Source organism: Dipodomys merriami, unplaced genomic scaffold (assembly GCF_024711535.1).
Source record: "Dipodomys merriami isolate MVZ:Mamm:240054 unplaced genomic scaffold, mDipMer1.0.p SCAF_5, whole genome shotgun sequence".
Lineage (NCBI taxonomy): Eukaryota > Metazoa > Chordata > Mammalia > Rodentia > Heteromyidae > Dipodomys > Dipodomys merriami.
In genome coordinates this window covers 47,514,822-47,527,941 of record NW_027206068.1, presented here as the reverse complement: position 1 = coordinate 47,527,941, position 13,120 = coordinate 47,514,822, and the positions used below count along the sequence as shown (strand labels likewise).

Sequence of the window (13,120 nt, the reverse complement as noted above, 5' to 3'; positions counted from 1 at the left end):
ATGTCTAATTAGCCACCAGAAAATCCAAAGTGGTAGAGGGCTCGCCTTGAGCTCAAGAGTTAAAATGGTTTGAAAACTATATGATTCTGGTTTTCTGATACACTATCAGTTTTAATGGACTACATAATCATTCAATACTGAAAAGTTACAAATCTTTTTTAAAAATACTATCATTTTTTACTGAGGGAAAAAAAAATCCAAGGTTTTGAGATTTTCTTGATAGAGCATTTTAATCCAACCTCCCAAATGCATCCCGTAGAGTTCAATATAAAGATACACATCTTCAACAAGCAGCTGCTTTCTCAATTTAATTTACGCAGTTTCTTCATGCTCCACTGATGTATTAAATGTCGCTGTACTCTGTAGGAGTTTATCTTTGATAAACCCAACAGCTGGCTGCTTCCTTCATACTGACCTTCTTAAAATGCTTGAGAACAAGTCACACAAGTAGTGCAGATTTAAACTGCCATTTCAGAGTGATTGGCACATCAGTATATCACTTCACCTACCCACTCATGTGAGGAAACTTCGGTGAGTCCTTATTTAAATACATACCAAACCAAGACAAAATAAAATCATTCCTAATAGGATTTAGGCCCATTTTAAACCAATAAATAGTCTTTTGTTCACTTGTTTATCATGAACATACTTTAGAACTTTGTAATTAAGAAAAGTTGGGTAAACAACAAGACAAGAAATCTTGTTATTTTACCATCAGCATTATGATGACAGATGTTGACTGAGGAGTGAAAAGCAAACATCTTATGAACCACCCAAAAAAGTTGCAATTGTCATTTTAGCATAGAAACTGTTTAATATATGCTTTTAAATTTATGTATCTTAATAAAGCAAATTAAGACTAGTACCATACTTCACAGAAGACTCTCATTTTAGAATAAAAATGATATTAATAAATCAAATTGTCATGGGTGCTTAAAAGCTGCTTTTGCTATAAAGCACTGACTAGTTAACATGGATCTACAAATTAGATAAAACCAGGAGAAAAGCAAGGCACCCCAGCATCTTCCATTTTATATCTCTGTGGTTTTCCCTGAGCCATTCTCTCCTGCATACACTTCAGAGCCATCTTAGAAGCCAAGAAGGAGCCTATAGGAGACTGAACAACCTGCCAGGTATCAGTAACTTAACAAAGCCTAAAACAATAGTCAGACCACTCTGTCACCACCTCTGACAATCTGAACAAAGCCATCTCTGACCACAAAGACACACCTGCCACTGAGACTATTTAACCATGAGTCCTTTTTGTCCCCTCCCCCTAATTCTTTGTCTATTAAACCTATAATTCAAGTCGTGCCCCAAAGATGGCTGACAATATGCCAGCAAACTATCTTGCTGTAGGCTGCCGTGTCATGTTATAAATCTCCTATCTCTACTTTTCACCAAATCTCTGTATTTGGCATATAGGGACTGAATGTCTGGGTCTATAATACAAACTACAAATTTATGTCAATATAATGAATCATTCATCTATTTCCACTTTTTTAGATGAGGAGGAAGAGGTAAAATTTTCAGCCCTTTAGATAAGACTGCTATGTCATTTCACAAATTGGAGGACAATCTTCAAGGATATAAAGTAGTAGGATATTTCTGTTTCCTACAAGCAGGTCAACAGGATCACTTGGATAAAGTAAAATATTCTCCCTAAAAAAAAATAAATGAGATTAAAAGTGCAGTAACAAGAATGTTCTACTGGCTTTCCCACATCTATAACATCATTTTTTTAGAATGTAGAATTGTGGTTCCTATAAAACAGAGGGGGAAGGGTCTAATTAAGCCATGTGCTACAAAATTTCAATTTTTTTCATTATTTACATATGTTACTCTTTCTTTTCCCCTAATTTCCATTTAAAAATAGAATACTACAAGTCTATATCAAATTTTCTCGGCTTCTATGCTGGTTTATCAAGCTTGTTTTATATGCTGCAAAATATATAAAAACATGTATTTCTATTATAGTCTGCCTTTCATTATAACATCATCATAAAGTGTTTAAGTAGTACATAAAAATTTTTTTGCCAGAATGTACATCAAGAGATATGTGTCTATATATGCAATACTCACAATACCTAATGTAAATATTTCTCAGTAAATCTCAGTGGTTAAAGAAGCTTTTTTTTTACTGCACTCAGAAACAGCTTTACAAGTTGCTTTGTGAATCATGATAGCATGAAAAGAAAGCTTTTCAATATAATTTTCAAATCGTTAACAAGAAAAAAAACATAAAATTACAAATTGTATTCCCAAAAAGGAAGCTCCATATTTTTCAATGCTGCTTTACTTATCCATCACAATTTATTGTCATAACTCTGAAATCTCAAGGTTAAAGGAGCTACGGAAAGAAATTCTGCTGTAGCTCATCACCTTAGTAATGCTGCTAATAAGAAAGCACTAGAAGCAGGAACAGTACAAAAGGGTCAGAAGACATTTATTGACTAATAATTTTGCTCCAAAAACTATAATGTTTTATACAAATCACCTCATTGAATGCCCTCAATAATGCTAAGGGAATTGAGACCAAAAAAAAAAAAACTGCACTTGCCTAAAATCATAGTAAAAAAAGGTAGGGCCTGAACTGTGGGCTTGGGCACTATCCCTCAGCTCTTCAGCTCAAGGCTAGCCCTCTACCACTTGAGCCATGGAGCCACTTCCGGCTTTTTCTGCTTATGTGGTGCTGAGGAATCGAACCTAGGGCCTCACGCATGCAAGGCAAGCGCTCTACCACTGAGCTACCTTCCCAACCCCTGAATGCATATTCTTTTTCCTACTCTCTCTACTATATTCTTTTTTTAAAAAAAATAAGTTTTTTATTGTGAAAATACTGTACAGAGGGGTTACAATCAATCACATGAGCAAGGTAGTAAGTACATTTCTTATCAAGCATTGTTGCCTCCTCCTTTGTTTTTCCCCTACCATCCCTTCCCTTGATGTTGGTATCATTTGGGGAGCAGAATAGAAAGAAAAATTGTTTAAATAGGGATACAGGTTGACCCATTGCAACAATGAATGAATACTTTTTATGCTTACAAAAACTCCTTTATGGAAGAGGCACTGTGGTTCAAGTGGTAGAGCTCTCTCCTTGAACTGAAGAACTCAGAGACAGTGCCCAAGCCCAGAGTTCAAGCCTCACAACCAACAAAAAAAACCTCCTTTATTCTAGACCATTCTAAATATAAAATAATGCCTGTGTCATTGATACAGAATACAAATGCATGTCAATATACAAATTACATAGCTATTTTACTTTAATTTTTAGATCAGAAAGAAGAGGTAAGATTTTCAGCCTTTGTTTTCTGGATTTCAATTCATAAATGTACCCAATAATCTATGGTATATCCTATGTCATCCCAATATGTAGCAACATTTCTCAAGGATCTATCCATTATTTGAGGCAGAAACACACACACACATATGTATGTCTTGCTATAGGCTACTGTATCATGTTACAAATCTCTTCACTACATCTCTGTGTGTGTGTCTGTGTGTGTCTGTGTGTGTCTGTGTGTGTGTGTGTATATATATATATATATATATATATATATATATATGCTTTTAATTTACTTAGGTAAAATATACAAAAATGTGTCTTACTCTTTTCAATGTAAAAACATGGGAAATTTATATTCGCTATTGTGCTGTTTAAATACTAAATATGTTTAGAAAAATAATATAATAACCTTACTTGGAAAAATTAAAACACATAAATACACCCTTTTCTACTGCAAAAGAATAGGAGAGAAGAGTGACCTGCAAAACACATAAGATTAGAAATTACTCTTACATTTCAAATCACCTTCCCCAAATGGTGTCTCCTAAAATAAAATTTTAAATAAAAGAAGTCAATACTATTATGATAGCAATGGTCCAAATGTGCTCATGAATATAAGTGGTGTACCAACATCAATTCATTGTCTTTCAGCTTCAAACTCGTACTTTAATACTTGATACAATAGTAAATTCTCTTTTTACATTTATCCTTTATAGTGAGAATGATATTAAGCTCAATGGCAATGAGCACTACAACTCCATGGTAGAATGTACTGTAAAAAGAAGGAATCTCCTAGGAGGGATGATTAGAATGCATTTCCTCTGTCCCAGTCACCAGCTCAGTTCTTCAGTGATTGAACAGCCTTGACACACCTGAAAATCACGTTTCTATGTCTCAATCCAGATACCACACAGTCCAGGTTTCGAAACAGTGATCCACAACCTCCTGTAACCTATGCCTAGTCAACTACCTGCTAAGTACTGAAACCCTTCTGGCATCCATCAGGCTATAACTACAGTTTCTCCAACAAAGTCTGAACCCCAATCTGGGGAAAGAGATTTTTCTTTCTGATTTTGTCACTCTCAGATAATCTCCCTCATCCCCAGGATTCTTTATAGAGTTTTTATAGTTTATGTTTACTCTTTAACCACAGCTAATAATGATGTATATCAAATTTCTCCTTTTTCAAAGCAAAGAGTATGACATACTATTTAAATGAGACAGATCAGAGTTCAAATATGAACATTTATCAACTTACGGTGCTGAGTTAATAATAAAAATATATGTAAATGATCTGAGTCTCAGTCATTCTTCCTAACATTTGGTAAACTATCATTTGTTTCTTCACAAGGTCATTATTAAAAACAGATGAGATGAGAATGTAAACATAAATGCAAGTACTCAGTAAATGATCTTCCTTTATCTATAGCCTACTGGCCCATTTATTCTACTTTAAGAAACTCAAAGAAGCAGTGAAATGAAGTATGTATATCAAAAATCATAAATAAAATAAAGAATTAAAAGTAGACATGTTATATAGTAGGAATATGAATCAAGCAGAATTAGGACATCAACCTTCCAGCATCTGTCTCCTTGAAAATTCCATCCTGATTTGGACACAGCTCACAGCTAGGAGAAACACCACATTTACAGGCATCACAAAACCAAGGTTCAGTGGAATTTTCAGAAGCTGAACTCATAATGGAGTCACTCTCTCCATCAACTCCATAACAACCTAAAAAAGAAACAGTTATGATTAACTATTTGTAAACATTTTCAATTTGTAAAAATACTTTTCATGCTGAATGCTATTTATGAAGTTGAGATCTGAGGATCACAGTCTGCAGCCAGTTCAGGCAATAAGGTCAGTTAAGATTCTTGTCTCCAACTAATCATCAAAAAGCTGGAAGTAGAAGTGTAGCTCAAGTGATAGAAAATAGACTTGAGGGAAAAAGCCATGTTAAAGGGTGAGAGTCTCAATTCCAACCCTAATACCAGCACAAAAAACAAAAACCAACAAGCAAAGAAAAAAAAAACTTTACCAAAAAATAATTTAGTGAATTAAGTTACATTTTAAAAAGTTTTAATACTATAGAAAAAGCATTAAAAGGAAAACTTTTAGAAATTTTTATTTTATTAAGAAATACATTATTAATGTGAATTACTATTTATAAGAAACTAGATTAACTGTCCAGTAGTAAAAATTTATTGAACTCCCTTTGTACCCAACATTAGAATTTACATGAGATCAAATTCAGCAAAAAAAGTAACAAAAACAATTTGAAAAAAGCAGATTATAACATAAACTCATGACTATCAAATGAAATTTTATTAAAAGAAATAATACAGAAACATACATGCACACATAATTAGAGCTACAGAACAATTTGAAAAAAAATCAAAATAGAGGTAGACATGATGAGTTCCATTCTCAAGTCAACCTCTGAGGTATTCAATAGTGAAGTATTTACTCTCTTTAAAATTATGTAATTCTGTCTTCTGTGAATATTTATTCATAACTGAAACAGATGAAAAGAAGAATTATAGGTCAATATTTATGTATTTTATTTACTACTACTATTATAAAACACAGGAGGATAGTAAAATAGTCTGTAGCTAAAAGACTGGCTTCCAACTTATGACTTACATAACCTGTCTCATGAAAATCCTTAATTACTATATTCTCAAATCTTATTTGAAAATTTTGCCACAGTGAACTTTATTAAAATCTGAAAGTCACAAAAAATAAATGTCAAATTTCAGATTCAAAAGAAAGTAGATTCTTGCACCCAAGATACGAGAGGAATCAAAACTCATTAGTTTCTTTAATATTAGGTAGTAGTCGGCAATCACTGTCTTTTATCACTACCATCAATATTGTAAATGGAAATTAAATTAAAAGATGTATCATTTTCTTGTTGGGAACAGTAATTGTCACCAATAAACTAAAATATAAACATGTTTAATCTATTTTCTCAAGGTACTATACAATGCCACAGAGAAACCTATTTTCTTAATTCAATAATGTTCCTCTAAAACAAACTATTTGAAACTAGAAAAAGTCCATCTATATTCATAGAAAATAGGCAATTACCAAGTCAATAAAGCTCCCAAGGAGCATTCAAATGTATTAACTTCATTTAGCAAAATCAGAACAAATCACAGCAGTTCACTTTGAATAAAGCAAAATTCCACTTTTGCTTTAAAAAATACACTATGTACATTTTCACAGTCTTAAAACTCTTACAAATAACCTTAGGAATGATTTCTATAGCATTCTTCCTTTGTAAAGAAAAATACTGACAATTTATGCAAGCTCAAAGAACAGCACTAAGTAAGAATTCATTCTTTAGCTTCATTGCCTCTGAAAAAGCAACTAAATTCCAATCTAATAGCTCCTTATCTGACACTTTAGCCTGCCACTGACTCCATACTCCTCCACCATAACTGGGAGTTTACTAAGCCCTAAAAAAAAGTTCCAGAATGTTACAGCCACTTCTCTCTTTTCTTCCACACAAAACATTGAGTACAGAAAAGAGAGATTTTTCCATATGAGTAAAAAATGAAAATAAATAATTTATAAGCATACATGGGAACTGTTTTCAAAGGAGTAAACATAGAAAACATGTTTCTATATAATTACATTCAACCTTTGAATAACATATGCAATGAACACAAATTTAAGGAAATAATGTAAGCTAACGTACGGTCGATCTGCTTCAAAAGTTTTCTCCACTTACAAGAGACCAAAGCTCTTCAGTCTTCTGCCTCCTACTTATGTAACTTTGAATAAACTGACTCTAAAGCATAGCAACTTTATCTGTAATACATATTTAATGTTACTTAATATCTCTCAAAATGTTAGGGAAAAAAGGAACACAAAAGTTTACCCACTTAAAAATTTGTAACACATAAATGATGGAAAGGGTAACATTGATCCAGATGTATTGTACTTGTCAGGAACAAGTGGGCTTATGCCTGTAATCCTACCTACTCAGGAGGCTGAGATCTGAGGATCATGGTTCAAAGCCAGCCCAGGCATGAAAGTCCATGAGACTCTTATCTGCAATTAACCACCAGAAAATCGGAAGTTTTGCTGTGGCTCAAGTGGTAGAGTGCTTGTCTTGAGCCAAAAAGCTCAGGGATAACACTCAGGCCCAGAGTTCAAGCCCGACGACCAAAAAAAAAAAAACAGCATTGTACTCATAAATTGAAATGTTGACTTGAAACCTCTTGTACAACTAATTTCCTGATAACCAAAAAGAAGAAGAAAATACATTTCTGTTATTTAACATTTTAACACAGGAAAAGAATGGAAACACAGTGGAGACAATGTCCTGGGTGTATTGTATAAATGTGTGAAAAAAAATTATAATTAACCACCTCACATTATAAATGTATACTAATACAAAAATAAGTTAACAATCATTAGATTTTCTTATTAGAAAACCAAGTTAAAATGAGTAATGCTGTTTAAATTACCTGAAAAATGCACAATTCCTGTCAAAAAGATGTCCTAAAGCCACAAAGAGCATACTCTACTACCTAGGAAAGAGTCATAAGGATAGCTTTTTGCATTTCTGAAAAGTAAAAATGGTCTAGGGGCTAGGCTAACAGATATTAGAAAATAAATAGATAGATAGATAGATAAATAAAACAAATGAGAAGACAACATCTCCTGGTAGTCTTTATCTCATTCAATGCATAGCAACTCAGTTTGAAGACAACTGCTGGGTAAATGCACTACCTAATATCCTGTCACTGTTATGATACATACTCAACACTGTTTGTCAGACATGCTGCAATCAGCATATCAGATAAATGACATCACACTCAGGGGAAGCCTGCTATTAACATTCACTTACAGTATCTTGTCACAAAGGTGTTTACAGCAAGTGACAAAACACAGCCCTTATATTTCAAAAAGAAAATAGATTTTTCTATTTGGATGGAGTGAGTTCTCTACCAAGTAATTACAGTTATGCATTTAACATGCAACATTTGGAATGTTATCTGTCATCAAAATCTCAAATTAATGCTAGGTGCCAGTGGCTCACATCTGAAATCCTAGCTATTCTGGAGGCTGAGATCTGAGAATTGCAGTTTGAAGCCAGCATGAGCAGGAATGTCCTTGAGACTTTTCTTTCCACTAAACTACAGAAAGCAAAGAATGAAGTGGAGCTGTGGCTCAAGTGGTAGAGAACTAGCCTTGAGCACAAAAGCTCAGGGACAACACCCAGGCCAGAGTTCAAGCCCCAGGACCAGCAGAAAAAAAAAAAAAAAGTGAGGGGGGTAAGGGAGGTAATTGCCGGGCACAGGTGGTTCACACCTGTAATCCTAGTTACTTAGGCGGCTGAGATCTGAGGATCTGGATAAAAGCCAGTGTGGGCAGGAGGGTCCAAAGAGACTCTTATCGCTAATAAACTACTCAAAAAAGCTGGAAGTGACTATAGAAGCCAGACTCCTATGGCTCACACCTGTAATCCTAGCTACTCAGGAAGCTACAATCTGAGGATCACAGTTTGAAGTCAACCTGGACTGGCAAGTCCATGAAAGACATCTCCAATCAACAACTAAAAAGCCAGCAGTGGAGCTGTAGCTCAAGTAGTAGAATGTTAGTCTTGAGCACAAAATTTCAGGGACAGCACATCAGCCCCAAGTTCATGCTCCAGAACTGGTACTAAAGAGGGGGGGGGGGAAGGAGGAAAGAGAGGGAGAGAAGGGGGATAGAGGGGAGAGAGAGAGAAATAGGCTAAAGAAAATGAAACTAAACACTGTAATTGTGTACATATTAGGACTACAATCAATTCTTGACTTACGATTATTTGACTTTCAATATTTCCACCTTGCAAAAACCATTCTTCAACTTTTGGACAGTGATCTTTTTCCAAGGTAGCAATATTCTAAAACCAATTCTTTATAGCAATCTGTGTTGCCAAGCTATGATGTTCACTAGATTAGGTGTACTGGACATCTTTCCAGTGGATAGTATTTCAATGAACAGTGCTTTAATTAAGGAAGTAACCCCATGATCACTAGAATAACTGTATATTGTATAATGGTTCTTTCTTCTATACTCTTTAATATAGCTCTATCATGAGAGTTAAAAAGTTTTATTTCTAAAGTAAAGCATTCAAGAAGTTCATATTTAATAACTATGAGACTGAGGCAGATTAGCTAAAGGGAAAAAAAGTTGAAAACAATCTCCATTCCTAGTCAAAATAGAGACAACAAGGAGTTTTTTCTCCTCCCTAGTACCTTCCATGACCACAATTTCTTGGAAAACTGAAATTCTTAACATCCTGACCATTCTTGAGTCATCTAGCTCTAACCCACCATTTTTTCTTAGGGTGTATCTCTATCAAACTCTTTGCTTTACGTGTGTGTGTGGGGGGGGGGGGGGGGGTGTTCATTCTCTTTTTTTTCTTTTGTTGGTTGTGGGGCTTGAATTCAGGGCCTGGGAACTGTTCCTGACCTCTACTTGCTCAAGGCTAGCACTCTACCACTTTGAGCCACAACACCATTTCTGGGTTTTGAGTAGTAAATTGGTAATAGGAATCTCACAAACTTTCCTGCTCAGGCTGGCTTTGAAGTGTGATCCTCAGATCTCAGCCTTGTAAGTAGCTAGGATTATAGGCCTGGGCCACTAGCACCTAGCTAAATTCTTTGCTGGAGATGTCAACTATAGGATCTTTACCAATGAGACTTCTCATTCCCGAAGGGCATTTTTTTTTTTTTTTTTGATCCAGTCGTGGGCCTGAACTCTGGGCCTGGGCACTGTCCCTCAGCTCTTCAGCTCAAGGCTAGCACTCTACCACTTGAGCCACAGCGCCACTTCCAGCTTTTTTTCTTTTTGCTTATGTGGTGCTGAGGAATTGAACCCAGGGCCTCATGCATGCAAGGCAAGCGCTCTACCACTGAGCCACCTTCCCAGCCCCCCGAAGGGCATTTTTTAAAAGTTGTATATCTGAAGTACAATATGGAAGTTTGTCACTTTAAAGACTGGAATTTAAAAACAAAACCCTAGTAATACTACTTTCTATTATGCCTTATTTTAGTTCCTTTCTTGGGATTAATATTTAATGAAAATTCATTTTGAAACTCTTTTTGTACTCAGAGAATTCTGCTCTCCCTTAGCATCTTCTCTCAAAGTAGGTGCTCTACCACTTAATATACAGCTGACTTTTTGCTGGTTAATTTGAGATAAATTACAAACTTGAGATAAATCATAGACTTTTCTTCTTGGGCTGCCTTTCAACTGCAATCCTCAAATTTCAGCCTCCTGAGTAGTTAATATTACAGGCATAAGTCACCAGAGCTCATCTATTTTGAAACTTTAATTAAAATATCACATCATGAAACACAAACCTTGGAACTGACCAAATGAAAAGAGGATGCTTTAAATAGTGTCAATCAGTTATTTCTAAAAGGAGAAAAAACAAAGCCAAATTACCTTCATGGACTGTAATGCCACAATTGTCACATTGAATTATTTCATCTGCATCTTCACTATTATCGCCAAGACACACACAACAAATCAGAATATGGTCCATTTTTTGAGAACTCCAGTTTTGACTCTTCTCAAGAATCAGCGAGTCCTAACATTAAAATACATCAGAAAGTGACATTTCAAATAAAAAATAATTTTAATAAAACTCCTACTTTAAACTATTTTAGATGCTACTTTTGACTTTGTAATTTATGCTGCATTCTCCATTCTTTTTAGTAACTTCAGAGTTTGTCTACAATTGAGAAGTATAGCTGTCACAGAACCTTCTAAGCACGTTTGTCTACAGTTGAGAAGTATACCTGTGTCACAGAATCTTCTAAGCACCCTCTTACTCATTTTTCACTTCTCTGAAAGTTCCATACATTCTCTTCTCTATGCATTAAAACTAGATATGAAAAAATGTTCACTTGCTTGGTCATTCTACTTTGCACCTTAAACTAAAATAAAAAAGGAGTAATTAATCCACAAATAACTTTTAATCCTGCATATGGATTCTAAAAGTAAGTTCCTACACTTTAGGAACTTTCAATCCTATTTGGAAAACACAAGACATGCACATATGAAATAGGAAGAAATAACTTCAAGATAACATATTAGTAAGTGCATGTGAGGTTTGAGTTTATAGAATCTATACCCTCTAACTGCTAGGGAGTTCAAAATTTGCAACATTATTAAATACTGGATCAATGACAGTCTGGATGGCCACATCTTTAAATATATATATATATATTTTTTTTTTTTTTTTGGGGGGTCCAGTCGTGGGGCCTGGGCGCTGTCCCTCAGCGCTTCAGCTCAAGGCTAGCGCTCTACCACTTGAGCCACAGCGCCACTTCTGGCTTTTTTCTTTTTGCTTATGTGCTGCTGAGGAATCGAACCCAGGGCCTCAAGCATGCAAGGCAAGCGCTCTACCACTGAGCCACCTTCCCAGCCCTAAATATATTTTTTAATCACCTAAAAAAGATCCAGGTCCACTAAGTGCTAGGAAAGTAAAAATATTCTATTAGATTTATGTCAAGAAACACTCCTCCCAAAGTCAATAAAAATAGCTAGTTAACTATAAAGAAAGAAGTTGGATTAATAGATAAGTATTAAAAAATAAAATTCCAAACAAGAGAAGATTCTGTTTTAATTTAAATCTCCTGAATTGTAGACTGGATTTAAGTTTTAATAAGAAATTGATTTAAGAGCTAGGCATGATAGCTTGTGCCTGTAGTCTCAGGATTAAGGAGCCACACACGGTAGCACACAACTGTAGTACGAGATGGAGAAAGGAAGATCATGGATCAAGGCTGTCTTAAGGAAAAAGTTAGCTATACTCCACTTCAACTAACAAGCCAAGCATGTTGGTAGGGTGTGCTATAACCACAGGAATATGGAAGACTTAAGTAAAGGACTGAGGTCTGAAACCAGTCCCAGAACAAACATAAGACCACATCCAAAAATAATAGTAATAATAACTAACGCAAAAGTGCTGCCAGTATGGCTTAAGTATTTGAACATTTGCTCAGAAACACCAAGTTCAAACCACAGTTCTGTCAATAAATAAATGAAAAAGACTATTCAAGCAAAGCATTGTGATTCAAATCTATAATCCCAGCTGTAATCCTCTACTGGGAGGGGGAGATAAGAGCATGGGAAATGCTATCTGAAAACAAACCAAAAAAAAAAAAAAGCATTAGGAGTGTGGATCAAGTGGTAGAGTGCTTGTTTAGCAAGCATAAGGCTCTGGATTCCATTTCCAGTAACACCTAAAATAAGAGAAGAAAATGATTAAATCTATAGCACAATGGCTCATGACTGTTGGCTGAGGACAAAAAGAACCTGCACTTAGGAACTGGTGACCAACCTGAGCTACACAATAAGTTTTATCTCAAAAAAATCAAAACAAAAAAGAAAATAACTCTTACCGTATTTAATATACTGGGCCTATCATATGTAATAAAAAAAAAAACACTTTAGCACATACATTTCTACTCATAATTTGAATCATACCCAAAACCAAAATGAATAAATTAGTTCCACAGAAGATATTCCCTATAGTTCACATTAATTTTTCATATTTTTATAACCTTTTCAAGTCCAACATTATTCAAAAGTAACATTTGGGTCCATTATTTCAATCTCTGTAAACTGCATTTTTTTTGGGGGGGGGGTCGGGTCATGGGGCCTGAACTCTGGGCCTGGGCGCTGTCCCTCAGCTCTTCAGCTCAAGGCTCCCGCTCCACCACTTGAGCCATAGCACCACTTCCGGCTTTTTTTTCTTTTTGCTTATATGGTGCTGAGGAATCAAACCCAGGGCCTCATGCATGTAAGGCAAGCGCTCT

General features: G+C 35.2%; 1 protein-coding gene across 7 annotated transcripts in view; it reads right to left on the bottom strand.

The window, feature by feature from the left end:
* The window catches only part of Phf14 (PHD finger protein 14), a 150,586-nt gene that overhangs the window by 121,398 nt on the left and 16,068 nt on the right, over nucleotides 1-13,120 (bottom strand). For all 7 annotated transcript variants that reach the window (XM_069996581.1, XM_069996585.1, XM_069996583.1 and 4 more), the window contains 2 exons: nucleotides 10,740-10,884; nucleotides 4,862-5,021 (listed from right to left, as the gene is read on the bottom strand). In XM_069996581.1, the coding sequence (XP_069852682.1) occupies nucleotides 4,862-5,021; nucleotides 10,740-10,884 (305 nt within the window). The remainder of the gene's footprint in view (nucleotides 1-4,861; nucleotides 5,022-10,739; nucleotides 10,885-13,120) is intronic.